Here is a 26,753-nt window from a genome sequence, read left to right as displayed (position 1 = left end):
TATCAAGTGCAGAGGTCCTGAGTTCTAACTCCAGCACTAGGAAAAACAAAAAAACATGACTACATTACATCAGGATGGGGTCTAAACCACTCCTGTAGAAGGAGATAGCCCAAAAACTGTAGCTCACACTTGCAATCCTAGCTACTGAAAAGGCTAAGATCTGAAGTATCATGACTTGAAATCAGACTGGGCAGAACTGTCTGTGAGATTACCTCTCCAATTAACCAGCAAAATGGCTGAATAGAGGCATAGTTCAAGGGACAGAGAAACAGCAGAGCGCAAGGAAGCCAAGAAAGAATGCCAGGCTCTAACTTCAAGCTGCCAGGACTACCACCCCCGTTCCTCCCCCCCCCCCCCCACATATACAAAAAGGGAGACATACAGAGATATGGGCACAGAGAAAAGGCCATGTGAGGATTAGGAAAGAAGCCATCTGCAACCAAGGAAAGAACACTTAGAATAAACCAAACCTGCCAACACCTTGATCTTAGACTTTCAGTTTACAGAACTGAAAGAAAAATCAATTTATGCTGCTTAAACCACCCACCCCCACCCCTCCGTCTGTGGCAGTTTGTTAGGGCAACAATAGTAAATTTTCTGGATGAAACCACTTAAAACTGTTAGGTAAAACAAAAAAATAGGAGTTTTTTTGCACATAATGATGTGCAGAAAACTTTTTATTTTTCATTGAAACTTTTTATTAATAAGTTATTGACAATTTTTAGGTCAGGACGGTCTGCAAAAATACGGATCATATAATCAAGCTACTATTCGTATGGCATAATTTTTAAACATTTTATTTCTTTTTGCTTTTTAAAACATTCACATGTGGGTCTTCCCTTTGGGAAGAAAAGTTCAGCTCATGTATTTAAGGCAACAGGTCTGATTCTTCTACTGCTTCCAGGACAGCTTACATGTGTTCTAGAGGGCAATATAAATAGAGAAGTCAAACTCTCTCATTTAAAATTGATCCTGCTGGTTGTGACTGGATCTTGCTATATATAGCCCCAGGCCAGTTTCAAACTCACAACCCTCCTGCTTCAGGCTCACAATGGTTGGATTTTTGCCAGGCACCACCTGATTCTATCTTTTGCCCATAATTCATAATTTATGGGAGGAAAATAACCAAAAAGTACCTAAAGATTGAGGTAATAGTTGATGAAAACTTATATAGGCATAACAAAATTTTTAGGGATTTTGATAAGTCAACTTCTGATCAAGCCACTCCCCTCTAGAACGAAAATAATAAAGGTATATGAAAATATATCAGGGCTGGGAAGGCAGCTTAATGGCAGAGAGCTTGCCTAGCATGCATAAAGCCCTGGGTTTCATTCCTCAGTACCACATAAACAGAAAAATCCAGAAGTGGCGCTGTGGCTCAAGTAGTAGAAGGCTAGCCTTGAGCAGAAAATCTCACGGACAGCACGCAGGCCTGAGTTCAAGCCCCATTATCAACCAAAAAAGAAAGTATATCAGTATAAAAGTAATTTAAGACAGGAAATGTAAGTATTTCACAGTAGGGTACTAACTGAATAAATTATATATAAACAAACCTATTCAATGGAACACTACTTAGTTTTTTCACACAAACACCTCTTATATATCTCAAGAATCATGGTGGTAAAAAATTTTTCAGAAAATCATTACTGAATAGTGATGAATACTGATAGTGATGTAACAATAGTCTTTGTTCTGAGTAGAAAAATGCATTTAATGAATTACAACTTTGTAGTAACTACTATTCAATATTTAGGGACAAGAACTCTACATGCTTTTACACATGTAATCTTCAAGTCCTTCTTAGGAAGAAAGTTCTGTTACTCTCATCTACTGCACAAGTGGAGAAACCAGAGCTGATTTCGCTGAAGATCATGAAGAAGATACACAGGTAAAACCACACTCAGGTAAGGTAGAGGCATAAGTCTAAAGTAATCATGCTTTTGTACTGCAGTTTTCTCTCTGTTTTAAAGAATAAACATGAGATAACTGTTCTTTAAGAAAATTTTACTTGGAAGACAAAAAAAAAAATTTTAAATGACATCTACTTCATTAAACATGAAATAGGGAAAAAGCAACAAAGACTTAGGTATTCAAATATTTCCAAAATTCAAACAGAAAAAATGGAATTATCCACTAGAGCAACACTGCACAGTTCAATAACAAAAAATCAAATAAGGTGGGCATCATTTTCTTTCTCTGCCTACCCCATTCTCACCGGAAGCCCTAATCCTGTCAAGTTGATACAGATGTAGTGTGCATGAGATGTGAACGGGAGCCTAACCATCTCCTGCCCCAAATGAGTTGGGAGCTTACTGGAATCACTTAGGAGTGTTGCCTACTTTGTTCTACAGGCCCCTCCATTGTTTCACTGACCCTTGCAATAATGTGATGCTTTATTGTTTGTATCTGAAATATTCTGGCTCCATTTCTGTGTGGTGGGGTTAATTGCTTTTTCTGGGAATTGATTAAAACTGACTCTATACATAAACTTACATCAACAGAATTAATACTGCTCCTTGAGCCAGAGGTACTAGCAATCCAATGGCCATATCCATTTTCTGGTCCATCCACATTAATATCTGCCAGGTGCTGCTGCAGTGCTTAAGATAAACAAGACAAAACCAAACCTGAATTTCTGTAAAGATTTATAACCACAGAAGTATAACAAATATTGCATCACTGAATGAAAAAGGATGTAAGGCTATAAATGCAAAGTTTCTTGCTCTACCCCTATATTAGCATTAAGGACTAAGAGCTATGACAAACCTTTTCTTCTCTACTCCTTAAAATCCCTCTGCAGAGAACTTTTCTTAACTGTCCCTGAGAAAAATGTTGACTGTAAGCTTTATATTTTCCTTTTCAGAAGGCAAATAGTCAAGTATGAACAGATAGTCTCTGCAACATTTCCATGACATCAAGAAAAGAAAACATATGGAGTCTTTGTTGTACCATAAAGAGACATCAAATCATTTTTCCCATAATAGAGCAGTCTTACTTATTAACAGTTATGGAAAGAGAAGTTATTCTTGGTAAAAAAAAAAAAAAAAAAGAATGGTATTTTAAGAAGTGTCTAAATGCATGAGAGTATACTAGCTGTCTAGTATTTTTGTCTAAAAATATAGAGTATACTATTATTTATAAACTCCTGTTTCTAAAAATATAGAGTACACTAGGCTCCCCGAACTTGGGAGGATGAGGCAGGAGGATCACCAGTTCCAGGACAACCTGGACTATATAGAATTTTTTAAAAAATACTGCTGCTTTTCAGATACTTTTTTTTTTCCTGTCCTGGGCCTTGACCTGGACACTGTCCCTGAGCTTCTTTTTGCTCAAGGCTAGTGCTCTACCACTTGAGCCACAGCTCCACTTCCAGCTTTTCTGTGATTAATTAGAGTTAAGGGTCTCACGGGCTTTCCTTTTGCCAGACTGGCTTAGAACTGCAATCCTCAGATCTCAGTCTCTTAAGTAGCTAGGATTAATCATGGTGTAAGCCACTAGTACCTGGCAGCTTTCCGGATACTTCTGAGAACTACATGCTAATATAACCAAGCTGGTTATCAGGTTATCAGGATTCCTAATAAATAGCACTAGGTCAAGGGCCAATGCTTATCTACCAATACTTAGTGCCTTTTATAGATAACTCTAGATATAAGTCTCAAAGGCAGTTAGTTTACAGGCTATGACATATAGAGGAGATAATCATAATGAATGCAAATATCAACAAAACCAAAAGGAAATTGATTCTAATTTACCAAAAGTTCTAGGTTATCTTAGAAAATTATACTAGGTCAGAAGTTACCCCTGATAAAACACCCTTCAATCATCTTTTTTTTTTTCTTTTTTCACATCAGAAGTGTAATGTGCCCACGTCATAACAAGGTTTAGAGGGAGGCACATATCACGCAAGCGCGTGAGAACCCAATCATCACACTTATGAACCGGAAAAGGATCCCCCCTTCAATTATCTTTAATTTATATTGATTTTTATCATTCATCTCCTCAAGCACTGATAGTTTTACACTTTTATACCTCTTTTCTCAATATAAAGCAAGCTGTTAAAAGAAATCTTATTATACTGACCCAATCCTTCATAAGTTTGAAATACCAAAAAGACTTTGCAAATTATTGTACTATACTGGATTATCAGATATTAGTCTATGGATTTGAAAATGTCAGCTTTTTTTTTTATATCTAGCCACTATTTTCTTACTAGTTTATACCTTCAAGCAGTTAAAAAATGAGTAGTACAAAGGGCAAACTATGATAAGTACTGTTCTAACTCTTGTTTCCTAATCCTACCAGTCTTCTCCACAGAGGTAAATAATATAAGCAAGTTTTCATACACGTTTATGTAAGTATTTCTGGAAGCATCAAGAATACAGTGTAACAGCACTTGCCTCACAAGCATGAGGCCAGTCAGGTGCTAGTGGCCCACACCTGTAATCCTAGCCTCAAAAAGGGCTACGATATGAAGCCTGTGATTCAAAGCCAGCACAGGCAGGAAACTCGATGAGAATCCCATCTCCAATTAACCACAAAAAGCTACAAGTGTAACTATGGCTCAACATAAAAGCTCAGGGACAGTGTCCAGGCCCTAAGTTCAAGCCCCAGGACTGGCACAAAAAAAGAAAAGTAGAGGCAAGGGTATGTATAAATTAAAGGCTTACCCATAAATCCTCCACTGGCAATACTCACATATTCTTTGTTTTTCTGTAATGAAAGATAAAGTTTACAGTATTATTCTTGATACTAGAGCATTTTAGTGTATTTTTTACCATACATTAATCGTACAGTGAGGGTTTCATTGTGATGTTGCCATATATATATGTAAACAATGTATCCCAATCAAACTTACCATCTTTTACCACTCTTTATCTACCTACTCCCTTCTTAAAACAGTTTCAACAGATTTATTTTCATACATGCAAATAAAGTATCTTGACTATATTCATGCTCATTCACTCTCTCAACCCCTCCCCCAATGGCATACTCCCAAAGAACCTGTTTTATTTCCCTGGAATTTTTTTAAGTGTTTCTTAATTGTACCAAGGGTTTTTACCATGTATTTCAGATGTACACGGCCTATATTTGACCCGGACCCCCTACTTATCTATGTTGAGATTCCTTATGCCGTTTTCATACATAGTTGTACTGTTTCTGAAACAATTTAAAAATTTTTATTATTCTGCGTAATTTTAACTTTCTCCATTAATATGGTTTAAAATCATCTGATAATCCCTCCTCCAAATATCTTTTTCATTCTAACTTTGTCTCTCAAGGGTTTTAGAACAATTTTCTCAGATCAGTCACAGTAAAATGAAACGTATAGAAACGAATCCAAATTGAGCGACTTGTACAACAACAAGCTAACAATCTTTCTGATTCTATAGTTTAGGATCATAAAAAGTAAGGACTTCAATGTGAAAACTACAAAAAAATTTAATAAGCTACTTTAAAAAAATAAGGAGCAATCATTGGCTGATACAATAAAAGTAGAGAGTCAGGTTACATAAAAACATTAATATAAATCAGCTAAGCTGAAGATAATATTCAAACACAAAAAGAAAAGATGTATAAATGTAAGGATAAATATGTATAAATATTTATCCAAATAAATAGGACATTAAAATGAATTATATAGCAACTATACAGAGAATGGATAGGCATGAAGATCAATGCAACAGCATAATGTAGACAGACTCTGATGCATAAGCAATTCAGTGTATTAAAAAAGTAACATTTCAGAATGACAGCAGAATTGATTTCCTATCTGGAAAAAAAACATTAATTCCTACTTTACTTCGTACATCAAAACAAAGACCAGATGGATCAAGACTATATTATTTCAAAACAAAAAAAAAGAAAAGAAAACATGCTAAGTATGGGAGCAAAGTCTGGAGAAGAAAATTACCTTTCTAGGCAAGACACAAAACTAAAAAGCTGTAAAGAAAAATATACAGAAAATAAGACATTTATCTACATGAAATTATCTATGTGAATTTCTTCATGGTGATAGCAGTAACTAAGCAAATGAAATAATCTACGTCAGCATACCTGTAAAAAGTGTGCCAGGACCATGTTCATATACATGTCTTCTTCCTCCCTGCCACTACCCATAAAACAGAGGTGCTCCCCGCCGGCTATGGAGCCAGACTCAATGGACTGCTTCTGTGCTTCCAGCAAAGATTTTACTGACTGTGCAAACTCTGATGGATTCTGAAGCATCTAGACAATTCAAAAAAATAAGAAACTTGGCAAGTGTTTGTTTCACATGCATTTCAAAATTTAAAGTTATCTTTCCAGGAAAACCTTTGATATTTACAGAGCCATGCAGAGCAATGGAAAAGTAAGTCTCTTATGAATAAAAATCCCTAGGATAAGAGAAAAGGAATGTGTATCTACAATGTGTATCTAGTGTATCTATAATACATTAGAACAGAGTTGAAAATTCAAAGATTAAAAAAATACTACTCTACTACAGAAAAAAAAATTCTTAGAAAGCAAAACAACTAGTAGCTACAGCGTGTGTAGGCATGATGCCAAAAAGACAGATCAAACAGCTCTACATCTTAGTTTCCACTTACACAATGAACCATTATTTCTTATAGGACAGGTAGAAATAGAAGCCATTATTTATCAACACTATTTAGGTACTGCTGACACAAGGATGAAAAATTGATTTATCCTCAAGGAAACAAGTATATTAATAATTACAAAAAATTAAAACATAATGGGACTATAATCAAACTACAATAAAAATATAGGAATTGATAGAGTATATCGAAGTACTACTTATTAAAAATTAAATATAATAAAGCAAGGTGTTCCATCTTATTAGTAATTACAATCATTTTTCACTTATCAGTCTGATATAATAAGAAAACTAACAATACTTCTTGGAAGGTGGAAATCAAGATTGCAGTTTAAGGCCAGCCCAGGCAGAAAGTTAGCAAGAATCTATCTGCACATGCTTGTGTAATCTCAACTATGTGGGAAGCATAGGTAGAAAGACTGAAGTCAAAAAACAGGAGAGCTAGGAGCTGGTGGCTCAAGCCTAGCTACTCAAGAGGCTGAGATCTGAGAATCTCAGTTTGAAGCCAGCCCGGGCAAAAAATGTGTCCCCATGAGACTCGTATCTCTAATACATGACTCAGAAAAAGAAAGAAAAAGAAAAAAAGCCAGAAGTGGTACTGTGGATCAAGCGTTAAAGTGCTAGATTTGAGTACAAAGAGGCTCAGCAACAGCACCTAGGAGCTGAGGTTCATGCTCCAGGATGAGCAAAAAAAAACAAAAACAAAAACAAACAAACAAACAAAAAAACAGGTAGGAGATCCTATCTGAAAAAAATGAGAAAATCAAGAAAGGGCTGAGATGATGACTCAAGTATATATAAAGATGTTAGCTGGGCGCTGGTGGCTCACGCCTGTAATCCTAACTACTCAGGAGGCTAAGATCTGAGGATTGCAGTTCAAAGCCAGCCCGGGGAAGACTCCCATCTCCAATAAACCACTAAGAAAAAAAAAACAGAAGTGGCGCTGTAGCTCAAATGGTAGAGCGCTCACCTTGAGCTGAAGAGCTGAGGGATAGCGTCCAGGCTCAGAGTTCAAGCCCCAGAACCGACAAAAAAAAAAAAAAAAAAAAAAAAAAAAGATCTTATAACAGTGTGTTAAAAGAAATTTAAAAATAATCAAGCATAGGTTAATCAGGCAATGAACTATGGCATATCTTTTTTCCTTTTTTTTTTCTTTGGCCAGTCCTGGGGCTTGAATTCAGGGCCTGGGCACTGTATCTGAACTTCTTTTTGCTCAAGGGTTGTACTCTACCACTTGAGCCACAGCACTATTTCTGGCTTTTTCTCTTTATGGTGTATCTATACCATGGACCACTACGCAGCATTAAATATATATTATACTTAATTTCCAAGATAACTTGAGTGAACAAGCAAGTGATAAAACAAGTAATATGTTACTGAAAGTCTGAAAGGTAAGCAAGTTGATAATAGTAGTTAACTCTGGAGTTTTTTTTTTAATTGTAAAACAGAAAGTATTCAAGAATCACCAGAGTAAAATTTTAAAGTAAGCCTAAGAGAAGATTCAAGGAAGAGAAAAGTGCCAAGTTCACTTACAGGATACAAACAACCTAGAATAGCATTTCTCAGCTACAGGATCCAAAACTCTCTAGGCTCTTTTTTCTTTCCAAGATCAGGACTTAAACTTGGTTCAAGCCGCTCTACTAACTGAGCCACATCTATAACCCCCTTCAGTTAGTTCCCTCTGAAAACCATCTACGCCCTTCTACACTTCCATTAGCCTCACTGTCAACTTGCCAGACAAGATGGAGATAAACAGGGTAAACTGTATATTTATTATTCCACTCTTCTCTGCTTCCCCATTCCTGTGGCTCTGATGACCTTAAAACACCGTAAGTGCTGCAGCCTCAGTTCTACCAAGAGCTCTAAGTATCTCCGACCATTTAATTACTTTATCTACTCCTTAACTAAAATTACTTTGGGGTTATAATTTTAACAACTAGGTACTTGTAAGTCAGATATTATCTTATTACGTATGAATTATATGCATTCATACTCATGATTTTAAAAAATAGCTTAATGATAAAAAGGTTATATAATTCTTACCCAATTAAAATAAGAGCTGATATTTGTAGCAGACTTACTAGGTGCAAGGCACTACGCTAAGTAATCTATCAAGCAGCCCACAGTAAGAACAGTAAAAATTTACTGACCTAACAATGGTATGCAGAAGTAAGCCATAGGCAACAGTTCTCAGTTACCCTTTATGATGCCAAAAGAGCAAAAGAGTGTTTCTAGGTGAAAAGGAAACATGAGACTCTTTTCTCATTAAGCAGATAAAGTTTCTCAAACTAGGCCAGGTATATTGACAGCTAAAGGAAAAAAATTCTCTCATAAAAAAATTAATCAGGGCTGGGAAGGTGGCTCAGTGGTAGAGTGCTTGCCTTGCATGCATGAGGTCCTGGGTTCGATTCCTCAGCACCACATAAGCAAAAAGAAAAAAGCTGGAAGTGGCGCTGTGGCTGAAGTGGTAGAGCACTAGCCTTGAGCTGAAGAGCTGAGGAACGGCGCCCAGGCCCAGAGTTCAGGCCCCACGACTGGACCCCCCCCCAAAAAAAAAATTAATCAGCATTTATACTAACCAGATCTGAATCTAAGTGGAAAGCAGTCGATAAATGCCCAGCATTATACTGTTCTGCAGGACGGCAATCAACCACAAAGAAGCGGACTCCTTCCTAAAAGGGAAACAACATCTGACACAATGGAATTTGACATCAGGTTCCAGTTATACAATATGATAGTAACAAAAACACAAAGAAAGGCAAACCTGTTTGTAAAAAATGGATTTCATACAGGATTTGGAACACATTTTGTTATAGACATTAAAAATAACCTCAAAGTCCTAAACACTTTAAGTGCTTAACATATACTTTAGCCATTGCTCTTGAAAGTGTTAAAATGTATAGCAAGACTATGAGCTATAGAACTACCTATATTGGAATCTAAAAAACTATATTATTTATTTAATACAAGTAAGATTAAGTCCATATCTTACCATCCAAGAACTAAATACCTTTCTTGTGTGTAAAAGGGAGTTCATGTGAGTAAGTCTCCTTAAACTATATATTACACAGGTCTTTTTAATACTAGTTCTAATATGATAAATATGTTGAGATGCTTATGTTTTTAAAACTCTGAACAACCAGTATAGATACTGTACGAAGCTCAACTGAAATGTATCATAAAAGCTCATCTTCCCATACCCATTCCTCTCTTGGATACCATCTTGGAAATATAGCTCACCTTCAAATCTAAGGTTAAATAATGAACAACAGATACTAAAAAAAAAAAACTACTGACCAAACTGACTTCTTAGATTTCCGTGTACAACAGTGAATAGAAAACTATAATTCTTTCATAATTCTGGTTTATTCATTAAACTATGTAATTCAATTAGGATATATCCTCTTAAAGGCTAAAAATTAAGTATAACATACATAGCATTCAGTTGCCATGTTGAAATATGAAAAAGGGCAATTTATAGAAATTGGTGTCAAGAATGACAAAAACAATTAATTTGATAACTAAAATAACAGGCAAGTTGATGGTTTGAATTGACCATTATGCATAGAAGATTTAACCTACTTATCCAAAAAGACTGAACAGCTACGTATTACAGTAAATTAATTTAGTGGGAATCACTGAACAGGGAGGAAATGTTTAATGAGAGGGACTGAACCCAGAAGCTTGTGCATCCTAAGCATATGCTCACTGGGCTATGGTCCTCTCAATTCCATATATTTAAAGCCATCTGACAAATGGGTTTTTTACTTACACTTTGCAGCTGATTTGCTTGAAGGATCTCTGACACTGAGACAGCCAAACAAAGAGCCTGACTCAAATCTGCATCATCATCCTTAATTCCCAACAGAGTACTACCGAAGAGATGGTGATTATCCTATTACAAAGAGAATTTTTTTTTAATTAACAAACATGAGTTGCACAAGGAGGGTTTCAGTATGACATCTCTACACATGTATACAACATCCTGATCAATCTCACTCCTCCATCTCTCCCTTTCCTTTATTTCCCTCCTTTCTAATGCATCTCCATTAACCTATCTGTTTTATTTTTGTGCATGTAAACAAGCTATTTCAGCCTCAAAGAAAAATTTTAAACATTAGAAAGAAAAATAAAAATTTCTGGGTAACATTCTCTCTCTCTTTGTTAGTACTGAGATTTGAATGCAGGACCTTACACTTGCTAAGCAGGCACTCTACCACTTGAGAAACTCTGCCAGTTCCTTTATGTGTTATTTAAAAGACAGGATCTTTTTTTTTTTTTGGTCGGTCGTGGGGCTTGAACTCTGGGCCTGGGCGCTGTCCCTCAGCCCTTGAGCTACAGCGCCACTTCTGGTTTTCTGGTGGTTTATTGGAGATAGGAGTCTCACGGTCTCTCCTGCCCGGGCTGGCTTTGAACCGCGATCCTCAGATCTCAGCCTCCTGAGTAGCTAGGATTACAGGCGTGAGCCACCAGCGCCCAGCTGGAGACAGGATCTTTTTTTATGCACAGGCTACCCTGTGCTGGGATGGCAGCTCCATGCCACTGCACTTAGTCATTAGTTAAGATGGAGTCATAAACTTTTATGCCTAGGCTGATCTAAAAGCTGGGCATAAAATCCCCTGATCTTCTCCTCCCAAGTAGCTTAGTGTTACAAGCTTGAGCAGCCATGTACAGTCTTTAAACCATGATAAAATATGAATAATGATATAATGTCCATGATTCTTATGATTAATTTCAAAACTTATTCTTACATCATCTCAAATCTCACTGGCTAAAATATACAAGAAAATCCCAATGAGAATTCACACAAAATAAAAGATAGAGGGAAAAAAAAAATCCTGTAACAATGAATCCTCTCCCACAATCAATCTAATCTATAAAAAAGAAACAAACCCTAGAGTTATTTTCTATACCATCATTTATAGTTAAATGTTAAATTTCAGAAGCTGGTAGCTCAGGGATAATGCTTACTTTGCATGATCAATGCATTGTGCTTCACAAAAAAAAAAAAAAACAGGCCTCAGTGACTTAAACCTACAATCCTTAGCTACTCAGGAGGCTGAGACAGAAGGATCACACAGTCGAACACGAGAGCCCTTTTCAAACAAATGATGGGTGTGGGTAGCACACTCCTGTCATCTCAGCTACAATGGGAAGTCTAAAATAGGTACAAAGGAAGACCCTTCTGCAAAAATAACCAGTACAAGAGAAACAAAGGGGAGAGGTATACGTAGCTCAGCAGCAGAGGAAGTGCTTAGTAGCATGAGCCAAACTGGGTTTGGGGAATGAGGAAAAAGAACCACTTCACTTGTAGCTTCTCAAGTCTCCATGTAACAAAAATAAAATGTAGTAGAAATATATCACATAATGATTATATGTTACATAATAATGCTGATATATAGCTGAGTCTAATTTGCAGATGCTAGAATTATTTTCTTTATCTCAAGAATAAAAAGTGTTCCTCAGCAATACATGAGGCTGAGATCTGAGGAGCACAGTTCAAAGCTAGTCTGGGAAAATAAATCTGAGAGACTCTTAATAACCAGAAAAGAATTGGAAGTGAAAGTATGACTCAAATGGTAGAATGCTAGTCTTTAGTAAAAAAAAAAAAAATCAAAGAAAAGCAAAAGCCCAAGGTTCAGCCAGGCTCCAGTGGCCCACATTTGTAACCCTAGCTACTGGGGAGGCTGAGATCTGATGATCATTGTTCAAAGCCAACCCAAGCAGAAAAGTCCCCATAAGACTCAAAAAAGCTGGAAGTAGCACTGTGGCTCAAGTGGTAGTATGGCTCAAGTGGTAGAGCCTTGAGCACAAAGAGGCTCAGGGACAGCGCCTAGGCCCTGAGTTCAAGTCTCATGACCAGCAAAAACAAAGAAAAAAAGCCCAAGGTTCTAAGTTTAAGACCCAGTACCAGTACCAAAAGAAAGAAGCACTCATCTCTTCTGCACATCCCACCCCCAAGTACTAGACTTTGAACAGAGCCTTATAGTCAGACCCTTCATTCAGTACTTTTTTGCCTTAGTTATTTTTTTGGATACAGTCTTGTTTTTGCTCAAGTCCAACTTGAGATCAAAATCTTCCTATGTCTTCCTGGTAGCTGGAATTAAAGGCATGTGCTACCATGCCTGGCTTCACTAACTTTTTGTCCAAGCTGGCCTCAACCATGACTCTTCCAACCTCTGCCTCCAAAATATCTTGGATTATAGGTGAGTGCCTCTTTTTTTTTTTTTTTTTTTGGTAGGTCATGGGGCTTCAACTCTGGTCCTGGGCACTGTCCCTCAACTCTTCAGCTCAAGGCTAGTGCTTTACCACTTGAGCCACAGCGCCATGGCTTTTTCTGCTTATGTGGTATTGAGAAATTGAACCCAGGGCCTCATGCATGCAAGGCAAGCACTCTACCACTGAGCCACCTTCCCAGTCCAGGGGCATGCCTTTTAAAAGGACCAAAGTCGTCCTCTTATAATATTGAAAAAAAGTCTATGACACTTTTTTGTGCTGTTATTCCATCATCTGACTGACCATAGTGAAAACTAATGTAATTTATAATAGAATAGTATTTCAAATAGCTAAAATTACTCCAAGAACAAATTGTTCCCTTGGAACAAATACTTAAATTATTTTTGAGGTAAATGTCCTGTTTTTGTTCATTTAGATTCTTTTTTAGCATAAATTATGATTTTCATACATGCAGAGCTTGATCATATTTATTCCCCCATTTCTCTTCTCATACTCTTTCTCCTGGATCTATGTTTTTTGAAAGTTAACATTATTTGCCTCTGACACTGACATACACACTGACACAATACTATGGCACATGTCCAACAAGGATGTTCTTACCAGCTACTGAGGTCACAAACTAACCTGTACTATATAAATAATAATGTACATCATTTCCCTATGTCATAGAGTGTCATTTCCTAGAAAATCACACTAATCAGGCTTCTAATTTGATGTCTTTTATAAAAAAAATCTAGGTCTCTAAGGGTTAAGTAACCCTTTGTTGTTGTTGCTTATAGGTCAGCAATGCATCACAAAGGTTATCCAAGACTGAACATGAGATAAGCAACAAAACACTAATTTAAGAAATATCTGTCAATTTTTGCTTGGTCAGAAATAGCTAATAAGCAAAACAAAGATAAAGTGGTTCTCACTGTCATTTTCTATCTATCTGTTTCCAACTAGGGAAAGAATTTACAGTGAAAAAACATATAACACATAAAAAGACAGAAAAATGGAATAATTAAAGAGTATTTTAACCACAGTGAATACAAAAGTAAACAATAGAACAGTACACAAAATGTGAACTACAAATCAACTCATCATTTTGTGGTTCTTACCTTCCTAAAGGAAGCTGGTGTTTTACTGCAATAATATTGAGCCAAAGAGAAAAGGTCTTCTATATCTTCCAGATGCAAACTGGATGGAGTGTTTTCCAAGAACTCTGAAATTACACATATGGCAATATTTAACAAACTTTGAAAAATACTATAATTGATACTATCTGTTAAAAAGTAAAATATCTGCAGTGTAATACTACAGAAATGGAATCTTATCTTTTGTTTTTGTATATGTAGTGCTAAGAATCAAATTGAGGACCTCACATGCTAGCCCAGTGCTTTACCAGTGAGCAACATCCTCAATTCAGCAATGATGCTTTCAAAGCTGCTTGTGGAGAAACAGACTCTGAAAGGAGCTAAAACTGTTAATACTTTACTGCTAGTAAAGGATGTGTCCGAGAATCAAAACTAGCTTTAACTAGGACTGTATCCAACAAACATACAAAAACACCAAGGTCCCTAGAAATGAATAGTAAGTAAGAGTAGTTTCTGACTTAAATATAGAAAGATAAACATTACAAGTGAGTAAGAATAGTTTTTGACTTAGGGAACTTAACTCTTTTTTTTTCTTTTTTTTTTTTTGTTGGTCATGGGGCTTGAACTCTGGGCCTGAACACTGTCCCTCAGCTCTTCAGCTCAAGGCTAGTGCTCTACCACTTGAGCCACTGAGCCACTTTCAGTTTTCTGAGTGGTTTATTGGAGATAAGAATCTCACAGACTTCCCTGCTTGGGCTGGCTTTGAACTGCAATCCTCAGATCTCAGTCTCCTGAGTAGCAAGGATTGCAGGTGTAAGCCAGCAGCGCCCAGCTGGGAACTTGAATCTTGTGGGAGAAAATAATAATGTAGAAAACAATCATGTAGTCAGGTGCTGGTGACTCATGCCTATAATCCTGAGATCTGAGTATCACAGTTCATAGGCAGCCCTGGCAAGAAAAGTCCGTGAGACTCTTATCTCCAATGAACCACCACAAAACTGGAAGTGGTGCTATGGCTCAAGTGGTAGAACACTAGCCTTGAACTGAAGAGTGCGGAGACAGTGCCCAGGCCGAGTTCAAGCCCCACAACGAAAGAAAGAAAAAGAAAGAAAGAAAGAAAGGAAGGAAGGAAAGAAAGAAAGAAAGAAAGAAAGCAGACAGGCAGGCAGGCAGGCAGGCAGGGAGGGAGGGAGGGAGGGAGGGAGGGAAAAAGAAAGAAAGAAGGAAAGAAAGAAAGAAAAAGAAAACAATAATATAGAAAGATAAACATTATTGTACAGACAGGACAATGTGTCTGGCAATAATGAGTAGAAGTAGCTATCTCCTTATGGGGCCAGCATGGGGAGAACTCAGAAGAATCAAACCTTAAACATAGAGATTATAAAGTAAAATGGAACTTAAAAATTTTCTAGGCTAATATTCTAAACATATGGATTGGAAAACTAAGTTTTAGAGACATTAAATGATCTGATGATCTGAAATATTTTCTCCATATTGAGTAATACTTACGGATAACTTCTTCTTTGCTACCTGATTCTTGTGCTAAAATAAATTCTCTGTAAAAGGAAATTAAACAATTGAGTTAAATATTAATAGAGCACCTGTGAGAAAAAGAATCTAACTAACTTGATACTTACTTTGCATTAACAAGAATAATTAACATTACAAAATAAATAAAAAATGGATCTGCTTGTTGAAGATATCCATCCCATATTGCCTGAGTGACTTCAATGGAACAGTAATATGCAAAAAGACTTCCAAGCTGTAATCAGGAAATAAAATGAGAGACATAAACCACTGGAGATGACCTGTCTCTTACAAGTATTAAAGTAAATGATTAAGTAATATTACATCAAATTATCTGTACCGGATATTTAATATGTACTTCAGTGTTGAAATCTAAGGGCAAAATGGCACAGTGGGCCAATCAGGCATCTCACTTAACCTTTCTAAGGATGCCATTTCTACTGTTAAAAGCAGAAGAGGAGTTTGGGGGCGTATGTGTTGCTACTGGAGTTTGGGGGCGTATGTGTTGCTACTCATTTTCAACCACTGTTGTAAAAAGAGAGGTAATTAACCTGGAATATGTTAAACAATGCAATACATTTCTCTGCCATAACTCAGTAACAAGTATATTATGTAGCTCCAAGGGTAGCTAGTGTAATCAACTTAGTTTTTACAGCATAGTTTTCAAATTTACAAGGTATTTGTGAAGATCAAACACTCAGTAAAATTTTAATGACAGTGTAAGTGTAAACTGATTTACATTTTAAGTCATTTGAAAGAGATAAAATTATTATTCTTCAATAGATTTCAGCTCTCTGGTTTTGTTTTGCAAATAAAAGACTTTTTACAATCTAAGTTTCTCTACAGCCTAATTGTGTTGAAATTGAATGAATTCAATACTTTGATTAGACAATTTTCATCAGGTTTGGAAATAACTCCATCTAGAGGATTATATCAATAATATCTTTAATGACTAAAGCAAATGGGAATCCATATATTTAGTTCATTCTTTATGCCTGGTGCCAAATTATTGTTATATCATTGTTCATTATCTTTAATTCTCACTTGCTAAGTAGACGTTTTCTCCCTATTTCACAGACAAGATGATAGACTGGGATGAAATAAATTTCTGAAGCTAGTGAGGAACCATGTACTAGGAAAAAGTCTAAGACTCAACAGCCCATGTAAGGGTCACTTTAACTGTCCAAAATGCTGCTGATTCTTTTTGCTCTTGTTTGAAAAATTACTATCACAAATTCCAATTAAAAGGTTTAAATACAAACAGAATAGTAATATGCATCTTTAATCTCAGCTGAACTCACATCACCATTTTATTGCCACTATTACGGGTTCTTCAAGTGTAAAAATTAGTTTGTTTCATTTCATGATTTAAAAAAACAATCGAAACTACTCTATTTTCATCAACATGATACCAGTATTAAGAATGAATTAACTGGCAGAGCAGCTAGAGGCAAAGCAGTTGTTTCAAAATTCAGGTTAAATCTACTGAAATAGTAGAGTACTATTTCAGACTTCTGGTAATAGAAATGGCATCTTCTAGGCAGAGAGACCTCTATTACTTAAAATACTCAAAAGAAATAATATTTTGCTTTAACATAACTAGATTTAATGGTAGCATATGAATGGTAGCTCAAAGAAGCTAAGGTTTTATAGGCATTTTATTAATTTGACTCTAAAGTGCCAGTGAGAACTACTAACCCAGAATAAGACTTCCTAATGAAAATACAAATAGAGAAAGACCACTAAGTTGTATTTTACATTGTTTTACAGTAACCATTTGGAAATACAATTTTTTTTCAGATTGGTTACCAGTTTATAACACCATCAATCTTTTTTTCAGTGATGGGGCTTGAATTCTGGGCCTGGACACTGTCCCTCAGCTCTTCAGTTCAAGGCTAACACTCTACCACGTGACCAAAGCACTACTTCTGGTTTTCTGGTAATTTATTGGAGATAAGAGTCTAAAGGACTTTCCTGCCCAGGCTGGCTTTCAACTGTAATCCTCAGATCTCAGCCTCCTGAGTAGCTAGTATTAGAGGAGTGAGCCACCAGTTCCTGGCACACCATCAAATTTTTAAAAGTTTTAAACTGAACTGATATTTAAATATACTGCATGTATATGCAGAAATAGGTACTAATTGCTACATTTAACAAATATATAAGTATATAATTATTATATAAGATGCAGCAATAGATTCTAATTATGTAAGTTCTATTTCTATTCGTGTGCAAAAAAAGGAAGGTTAACCCTCCTATCACATAATCTAAACCTAAGTGAAGAGCAAAAAACCCTATGTTAAATGTCAGTAATTTTCTTCTTTCCTTTTAGTAATAATAATTATAATTTATAACTTTTTTCTTCTTCTTGAAAAATAGCACTTCCTAACAATAGTTTTATATAAACTATTTTTCATTAAGTGCTCCTACTTTCACTTCATTACCCAGTTGAGTGCATAGGAGTCTGGAGTAATTTTCTTTGTATCAAGAAAAGAACAAAGCTCTGGCTCGTGGTATTGGATGAGTAATCGGAAAAGATGGAATGGTCTCCCCTTCAGGGAACAATCCCTAAAAGACAAGAGAAATAAATTTTTTCATTAACAGGTTAAAACTGATCGTATCATTGATCAATCCCTCTACAATAGTCATCTTTTCTCTTCCTCCTTTCTTCCCCCCGCCCCCCCCCTCCCCCGCTCCTAAGAACATCAAAGCATTCATACAAACCTATCTGGAATAACCAGGCAGAGCTTTCTTGGTATCCCTTTTAATACATCTGGCAAGCGCACAGTGACTTTTCAAAGATTCTCTCCTGGTGAACCCAGGCAGTATTCAATTAAGAGGACTAAAATAGCACTTAGCTTAAGGCAATAAAGTTAGGGTCCTGTCTTCTTTTCTGCCAAGTAAAAGGAAACTCCTGGGAAGGCTAGTCCTAGTTTTTATATTCAACCTGGAATATCCTTAAGCAAAAGTGTAAGGCAGAATGACCACAGATGAACATTTCAGAAACTATCCAAGTGGCCAAGGTACCATATGTCCTCAGAGTGAATTCCAGAAGGTACCAAATTCTCAACTTATTGAATAGTTGTCCTACTTCAAAGAATTGTTGTGCAAGTGGAAAAGTTAAATGTAAATATTATCTTAAGGTAAAAGACACTAAATACATATTTTGCCTTTTTAATCACAATACCTTCTTCCAAACAAATGTTTGGAAGTTCCAAACAACTTCTACTACAAAGTACTTTAATAGTAGAAATGATTATATAAAAGGCATAGAGATACATTCTGGGCTATGGATTCCCTGCAGTCTCTGTCCATTCTTGTATCTGTTCAGCTTTAAGTAGGTTCCTCCACCCATGGACATGGTAGCCACTCACAACCTTAAACTGAAAGTCACCATCACCATACCCATGTACCCAATTGACAACCCCTTGGATCAGGTCAAAACCACATCCATGCACTACACTGACTTTTCAGGAAGCACAGTTGCTTCCTCCTTCCTATATACAGCCTCTACTTCCACTCAGCAACCTTATTTCTCAAGTTGGAGGCATGGCTCAGTTGGTAGCCAATGAACAAAAGCATTAGGTACCAAGTTTAAGTCCTGGTCTTGGACCAAATAAAAAAAAAAGGAAAGAAGCCTTATTTCTAATTCCCACATCCACAGCATTCTTATAGTCCTCTATATCCTGCAACTTTCTTAGATGCCATCATATGCATATTAATTTGTTTTAGTGTGTTTACATTTTTAGTCTTTTGTAGCTTTTTTTTTTCCAGGGCTGAGGACCGAACCCAGAGCTTTGCATGCGCCGGGCGGGCGCCCTTCCGCTGGGCTAAACTCCCAGCCCCATGTGTTTACATTTTTAATACCTCAAAACCAAACAGAATTCAACTGCATGGAAAAAGAACCTCTCAAAAGGTAATATAATCTTAATGTAAATGAAACTAACCCCTCACAAATCTAACAAACCAATCATGAAATGGTCAAGGGAGCTAAAGAGAGACTTCTCAGAAGAAGAGATAAAAACGGCAAAGAAACACATGAGGAAATGTTCATCATCCCTGGCTGTAAAGGAAATGCAAATAAAAACAACAATGAGATACCACCTTACTTCAGTCAGAATGACCTACATCCTAAATTCAGCCAACAACAAATGCTGGAGGGGATGCGGAGAAAGAGGAACCCTACTACACTGCTGGTGGGAATGTACACTAATATAGCCACTTTGGAAAGCAGTCTGGAGGTACCTCAGAAAGCTAAATATAGACCTCCCTACAACCGAGCCATACCATTCCTAGGCATCTACCCTGAACAACAGGAAGCAGTATACAAAGACACATGCACCTCCATGTTTATTGCAGCACTGTTCACAATAGCCAAGATTTGGAAACAACCCAGATGCCCCACTACTGATGAGTGGATCCAAAAAACTATATACAATGGAATATTATGTACCTATATACTGCCATGCCGACTCCAGTGGAGTCTGCTTAGCATGGGAAACCATCTATCAAACCAAGATAGGGGCTTCAGAGACCTATCTCTGAGTTCTGGGACTTCACCGAAGTCTACCTCAGAGAATGGGGCTTTACAGAAACCTATCTCCAAGTTTTGGGACTTCACCGAAGTCTACCTTGGAGAATAGGGCTTCTAAGAGGCCTACTCCTGGAAAAAGGCTGGCAAGCCCCTGGGAAAGATGTGTTTCTGCCTTTCTTTTCCTCACTGTATAAGAGTGCCTATTAATCTTTTACTGTTTCTGCTGCTCATTGTGCTTACTCATTGTCAACGTTCCCTTATTCAAAGCTCTTTCTTAAGAGTGTTGACGACTCCAATATCTGATGAATGTCTCAAAAATATGACTAACTCACCAGAGTTAAGTGCTACCCTGCAACCCCTCTTATGAAGGCTAGTAGACAAGTTATAAGCAAATATAAAAGTATTGGGGGTTTCACAAAGTCACTCCAGCAGAAGGAATTGTAAGAAATTTACAAGAAGCTGTAGGCGCGGCTAGAACAGAAGGAATGTATGGCAATTGCTGAGATAACTACTTAGGAGAAAGAACTTCCTGGTACTCTCATTTACTGAGACTTGCTAGATCTAGGCCTCCGTGACCTTACTATTAAAGAAGGAACAGGAAAAATATTATGGGATAATTAAGGCCTCTAAAGAAATAAGGTAATGGTTAGTTGGTGACAAACTTCGAAACCCATTATATTTCTTAGAGATAAGCCGGAAACAAGTGCCTTTCAGGCGACCAGCTGGTGACCACCTAAGAATGAAGCCCTGCAGCAAGATTGTGTAAACTTTTGCCCTTTCAGGCGACCAGCTGGTGATCATCCAAGAACGAAGCTTTGCAGCAAGATTGTGTAACCTTTTGTCCCTTTCTTATGAAGACTTCTGTTATAAAAGTTTGTTATCCTCTGCATTAAATCGCACTCAGCACTCAGCACTCAGCATCCACTCCTAATGTGTGTGAGTTGTCTGTTTGCCATCTCCCCATCCTATTCCAGGTTCCTCCCCTAGGTATCCTCCGTCGTCCCGACAGAAGTCGTCCCGACAGAACCCGGTCCGCGGCATATACAATGGAATATTATGCAGCCATTAGAAAAGATAAAACATGGCATTTCAGGGAAATGGATAGAACTAGAGTGAATTATTTTGAGTGAGGTAAGCCAAGAACAAAGAGACAAATATGGTCTCCCTGATATGTGTGGATGCTCAAGCCAAAATCCAAGAAGATATGACAAAGTAAACAGGACTTAAGAAATATAGAACAACTACTCATTTTGTTGTGTTAGTACTAAATGACTCCATCTTCTTGACCATATATATGATAGATATGCGTACTCAATGGAGGAAAGCCAGGAAGAGGACAGAATAAATGGGAAATGGAACAACATACAACAAAGGGGCCCATCAGCTGCACTGGACATAGAAGAAAAAGAACTAAGCAACCCAAAGACAGTGATGGGAAGAGAGGAATGAAAGGGAAAGAGGGAACAGCCTACACTAAGCAAAAGGAAAGAAATGTAAACATCACCTGATGTGGAAGACATAATTTGTATTGTCAAAGCTCATAGAATTCATAAACTGTATAGACCATGATGACAATTTGCCTTGTGAAGGTTAAAATGTGTTTGTAACTTTAACTAAGTATCACTATTCCACAATACTGTGAAATGTATGACATTTATGTAATCAACTAATCTCAATTTTTTTTAAAAAGTGAGCAAAAGTATGCATTAGGAATGATGGGTGACAATGTTGTCAGACACCTTATATTCATGTGCTGTTTTATAGAATGGGGACTTTTTTGTACTACTTAAAGATAATAATAATTAAAAATGTTTTTAAAAAATCTTAATATAAGAACGGCAGTACTTTTTAACTACTCTGTTAAAAATACAAGATATTTCAGAAGTTGGGTTAAAGTATGTATTGCTGTGAACAAAATGATGATTCAGTCTTCATTTGGACAACATGCTTTGCTAATTCATCAGACTCTGCTATCAACTACTCCATTTAGCTTTTGTAGTGAGATGCATTTTACCAGTCACAAAGGAATGAAGCAAGAATGTCATATAATGAAATAGCAAAAATACCTAACAGGGTAAAGCATAAGTCATCATAATAAAAGCCGATATTTATTGAGGAAATGTCATGTGCCAGACACTGTGACAAGCATTTTACCAAGTTAGTTCATCTCATCTTTACAAACAACTCAAGTTATAGGTGAAAACTAAAGTACAATTGAGATTAGGTAATTTACATTGCTAAGCATTAATAGACCAGGCTGGGTGACAGAGGGTCACACCTATAATCCTAGATACTCATGAGGCTGAGATCTGAGGATGGCAGTTCAAAGTCAGGCCCCATAAGACAGTCTGTAATACTCTTTATCTCCAATTAATCACTGAAAAACTAGAAGTGGCACTGTGGCTCAAGTGGCAGAGTGCAAAAGGGAGCTCAGGGACAGTGCCCAGGCCTAGTTTGAGCCCCGTAACCAGAGGGGGAGAGGGGGAAGTGATGGACCTAAAATGTATATACAAAACATGGGCATTGATGCAACATTGGTATTTACTCACTAGACACTATGCTGAAAATGAACTACGTAACTGTGGGTGGGAAAACTGTGAGAACAAGGGAAGGGGGGACATTGTCAAAAAATAAATGTGCTCTTTACCTGACTTATGGAACTGTAATCCCTCTATATATCACCTTTACAACAGCAATTAAAAAGGGGATAAAAACAAATTAAAAAATAGGCATTGAATCATTAAGCCATACTGACTCCCTTCCATATATAAAATTTGGTATTTCAGCAATAGGTATTTTGGCTAAAGGACTAGGATATAGCTCAAGTGGTATGATACTTGTCTAACAAGCTCAAGGCCCTGAGTTCAATCCCCAGTACTGTTCCCCCCTTCAAAAAAGGCTACATAAAGAAAATAAAACAAGAAAAAAAGTTTCATGTAAACATTAAAGGGCTGTGTTCAAGTGGCAAAGCACAAGATGAACAAGCAAGCCAAGTAAGAGAATGAGAGACTAAGGCCCTAAATTAAAACCCCAGATTACAAAAAAAAAAAAAAAAAGATGAAAATCACAGCTTCAACATTATTAAAAAATGGGTAAGTAGAAATTATTGTTATATTTTATACATAGCCATTCCTATGCACATATCCCAGAAGTACAAACACACCCCCACAAAACTTGTATACAATCATTCATAGCAAGATATTCATAATAGCCCCAAATGAAAACAACCCAAATGCCCATCAAATAATAATAAAATGTGTTATATACTCCATTTTATGTAACTATATTCTTTTTTTTTTTTGTCAGTGGTGGGGCTTGAACTCTGGGCTTGGGCGCTGTCCTTATGTAATTATAAATCAGACACACACCTTATAGTAGTCACTGTTTAAATCAGAAAATAAATAAAACATTCACGCCTAGAATAATATGTTACACACAAAAAGCCATAGAAAAACTGGAAATCAGTTAACTATCCAAGTCCAGAGCCATAGTCCACGTCTACAGAACACTAGAACCGATTGGGAAAATCTAATCAAATACTGATGCATTAGTCCCATCACCATAACTGAGAGATTTTGATTTAATTAAGTAGGTATGAAAATAGTAGGATTAAGAGTTCCACCATTACCCTAGTGTGCATCCAAGATCTACAGTGAAGCCAATAGTCTAGATTATGTTTAAGGTTTCTTTCGGCTCAAAAATTCTGATCGCCAGCTCTAAGAACTACAATTTTTTTCTGACCTCTTGAGTACCCCCAAACTAGTATGACTACAACTACCAACGTTTTTCTGGTTTGCCTAGGAAAGGTGGCTCTGATTCCAAATGATTAGCCCTCTCTCCCATCATACACTCCCGTATCACTCTGTATTTTACCTTCCTAAGACTCAGTTTGCTTAATACTTTTATCTCTGTGAAATGTTCCTAACTGTAATCCCAGCATGTCACATAAGAGGTACCCCCAAAATATTATTTTTTTACATAGATACTGTAATACTATTTTTTAGGGAAAGATACTAAAATATAGAGAGAGCACCAAATAAACCTCGAGTTATGTTACATATAACAACTCTAGAAGTAGAAATTATTAACTAAAATCAAGTCAAATAACAATTATGATTCAACCTTAAAAATTACATTAATTTTTTTACCTTACCATCAAAGTAAACCTACCCATTTTAGTCCATTATTCACCAGACCATTATTTACTTCTGAAATCGTAACTAATCATATTTTACCTGGGAATGTACTTATTCATGATAGCATAAAAGCAGTTGTATAAATCACTCCGTGGCAGCTGAAGATGCACCAGTGGTTTCAGTAGATGTATCCAGCTAAGGGATGTACTATATTTAGTGTTGCGTGATTTACAATAAAAAGTAATCACAGATTCAATATCCAGAAGTAACTCTGATGCCTTTTCCTCTGGCACTGAAAGATGGTCTGGAAAATAAGCATCAAAATAAAGTTATCAGCCAAGTACCAGTGGCTCACGCCTGTAATCCTAGCTACTCAGAAGGCTGAGATGTGAGGATCAGGTTCAAAGCCAGCCTAGGAAGGAAAATCTGTGAGACTCTTATCTCAAATAAACCACTAGAAAACCAGCAGTGGCACTGTGGCTCAAGTGGTAGAGCGCTAGCCTTGAGCTGAAGAGCTAAGGTACAGTGCCCAGGCCCAGAGTTCAAGCCCCACAACCAACAACAACAACAAAAAGTCATCAAGGATCAATTAGAGGTTTAGTGATTGAACATACCATTTGCTTACAAATATACAGTATGAGTGCATTTAGATCATGACAAAGTAAACTACACAAAAGCATTTTTCCCTGTGTGTGTGTGTGTGTGTGTGTGTGTGTGTGTTGTGTTTTGCTGAGAATGAAACCCTGGGCCTTGTGCAAGCTGGAGAAACATACTACCACTAACTTACATCACAGCCATAGTTTCGCATATATGCATATACATGTACCTATATGCAGACACATGTTGGTTATATAGGCATATACAAATGCCTATTTATATATAATATATACATATATAGTATATATACCTATTTAACCTATAAGTTAACTAAAATGTGAAAGTTAAAAGATGTCCAATGGAAAGATAAATGAAAAAGAGAAGTGAAGTATAAACAATTTGTATTATGTTTTTACAGTGATTAGAAACCAATTCATTCATAATTTGTGTTTTTCTACAATAAATCATAATCTATAATATATAAACTTTTAGAACATAGCCCCTTTAACTTGAACATTGTAGATCATCATACATATCTCTAATTCCAAAAATAGGTTTTAAAATGTGATAAAACTACACATGTAAGCCAGGAAATACAATTCAGTGGTATAGCCCTTGCCTAGCATGTACAAAGCCATAGTTCACAGCAAAATGACAAATGTATATAAAAAAATCAATACATGTATCAAAGAAATAGTAAAAATTAGGCTCCTATAGTTTCATAGGAACTTTAAAAGACATATAAAACTGTTTATAAGCCCTTAAGAAATTCAATGTACCTCAAATTATAAAAAGAAAACCATTCTTAAACTTACCTATAAATTCTAGGCAATCTTTATGAATAATGTTCTGTTCTGGCAAGTCTAAAATACCATCCCATGATGCCAAGCTATCACCTTTTCCCGCAACATTCAGAGCAATCTGGAAGAAAGATTTAAAAAGCAACAGATTCATATGGTATTTCTCATTCTGGGAAAATACGCTGTAATAACTTTATTCAGGAATAACAACCAAGATTACAAAGTATCTGTACTCCACCAAATGCTGAACTCTTGGTGACATTACTATGAACCAAAAGGGTTATTTTAAATTCTCCTCTGTTAAATCTGACTATTTCATATTGATTTAGTGAAAAGAATTACATTGAATCTTTATTATAGTTATACACACACAACTATTCAAGCACTCTTCTACAAAGAATGTAATACTCACAAAGATTATATCTGTGTCATATAATAAAATATAAATATTTGATGAATTGAGTAAATGTTTTTATAAGATTTTTAAAGAATGTACCAGAGCAATGTATTGATCAAAATATTAAAATGATGTATTAACCAAATTCAAAAAGTAGGTCCTTCCCAGCAGAGAAGGTGGCTCAGTGGTAGAGAGTGCTTGCCTCGCATGCATGAGGCCCTGGGTTCGATTACTCAGTACCACATAAACAGAAAAAGCCACAAGTAGCACTGTGGCTCAAGTGGTAGAGTGGTAGCCTTGAACAAAAGCAGCTCAAGGACAGCACCCAGGCCTGAGTTCAAGCCCCAGGATTGGCAAAAAAAAAAAAAAAAGTCTAGTCAATTGCAAAGTATCTAAGTCAGGCGATGGTGGCCCACACCTGTAATCCTAGCTACTCAAGAGGCTGAGATCTGAGGGTCGAGGTTCAAAGCTAGCCTAGGCAGGAAAGTCCATGAGATTCTTATCTCCAATTAACGACCGGAAAACTGGAAGTGTCACTGTGGCTCAAATGGTAGAGTACTCGCCTTGAGTGAAGAGTTCAGGGACAGCACCCAGGCTCAGAGTTCAAGTCCCACCAAAAAAAAAAAAAAAAATTGAAATAATCAAATTTCATGTAAAATAGGTACATAAAATAGCTGAATAAATTATTGTAATTCTAAGAGATTACTATTCTTTAGTTGTTCAATGGTCTTTGATTACTTTAAAAGTCTTTAGAGTGGAGCACTAGAGGCTCATGCCTGTATTCCTACTTCAGAGTGTGAGATGTGAAGATCATGGTTCAAAGCCAGCTTGGGCAGAAAGGTCCATGAGACTCTTATCTC

General features: G+C 36.6%; 1 protein-coding gene and 1 non-coding gene across 3 annotated transcripts in view; both read right to left on the bottom strand.

The window, feature by feature from the left end:
* Tbc1d23 (TBC1 domain family member 23) overlaps nucleotides 1-26,753 on the bottom strand; it is a 52,872-nt gene that overhangs the window by 13,802 nt on the left and 12,317 nt on the right. For both annotated transcript variants that reach the window (XM_042676898.1, XM_042676899.1), the window contains exons 3-13: nucleotides 25,512-25,617; nucleotides 24,199-24,403; nucleotides 17,874-17,997; nucleotides 15,543-15,667; nucleotides 15,415-15,461; nucleotides 13,930-14,033; nucleotides 10,365-10,487; nucleotides 9,172-9,264; nucleotides 6,055-6,225; nucleotides 4,668-4,710; nucleotides 2,494-2,600 (exon numbers count right to left, since the gene is read on the bottom strand). In XM_042676898.1, the coding sequence (XP_042532832.1) occupies nucleotides 2,494-2,600; nucleotides 4,668-4,710; nucleotides 6,055-6,225; nucleotides 9,172-9,264; nucleotides 10,365-10,487; nucleotides 13,930-14,033; nucleotides 15,415-15,461; nucleotides 15,543-15,667; nucleotides 17,874-17,997; nucleotides 24,199-24,403; nucleotides 25,512-25,617 (1,248 nt within the window). The remainder of the gene's footprint in view (nucleotides 1-2,493; nucleotides 2,601-4,667; nucleotides 4,711-6,054; nucleotides 6,226-9,171; nucleotides 9,265-10,364; nucleotides 10,488-13,929; nucleotides 14,034-15,414; nucleotides 15,462-15,542; nucleotides 15,668-17,873; nucleotides 17,998-24,198; nucleotides 24,404-25,511; nucleotides 25,618-26,753) is intronic.
* Nucleotides 3,846-3,950, bottom strand: LOC122105732. Its single transcript, XR_006147084.1, has one exon. It is a non-coding gene; the product is annotated as a small nucleolar RNA U13 (small nucleolar RNA).

This window comes from Dipodomys spectabilis, unplaced genomic scaffold (assembly GCF_019054845.1).
Source record: "Dipodomys spectabilis isolate Male_0828 unplaced genomic scaffold, ASM1905484v1 ptg000032l, whole genome shotgun sequence".
In the NCBI taxonomy this organism is placed as follows: domain Eukaryota; kingdom Metazoa; phylum Chordata; class Mammalia; order Rodentia; family Heteromyidae; genus Dipodomys; species Dipodomys spectabilis.
The sequence above is the reverse complement of the archived record's forward strand: the minus strand, read 5'-3'. Positions and strand labels throughout refer to the sequence as shown.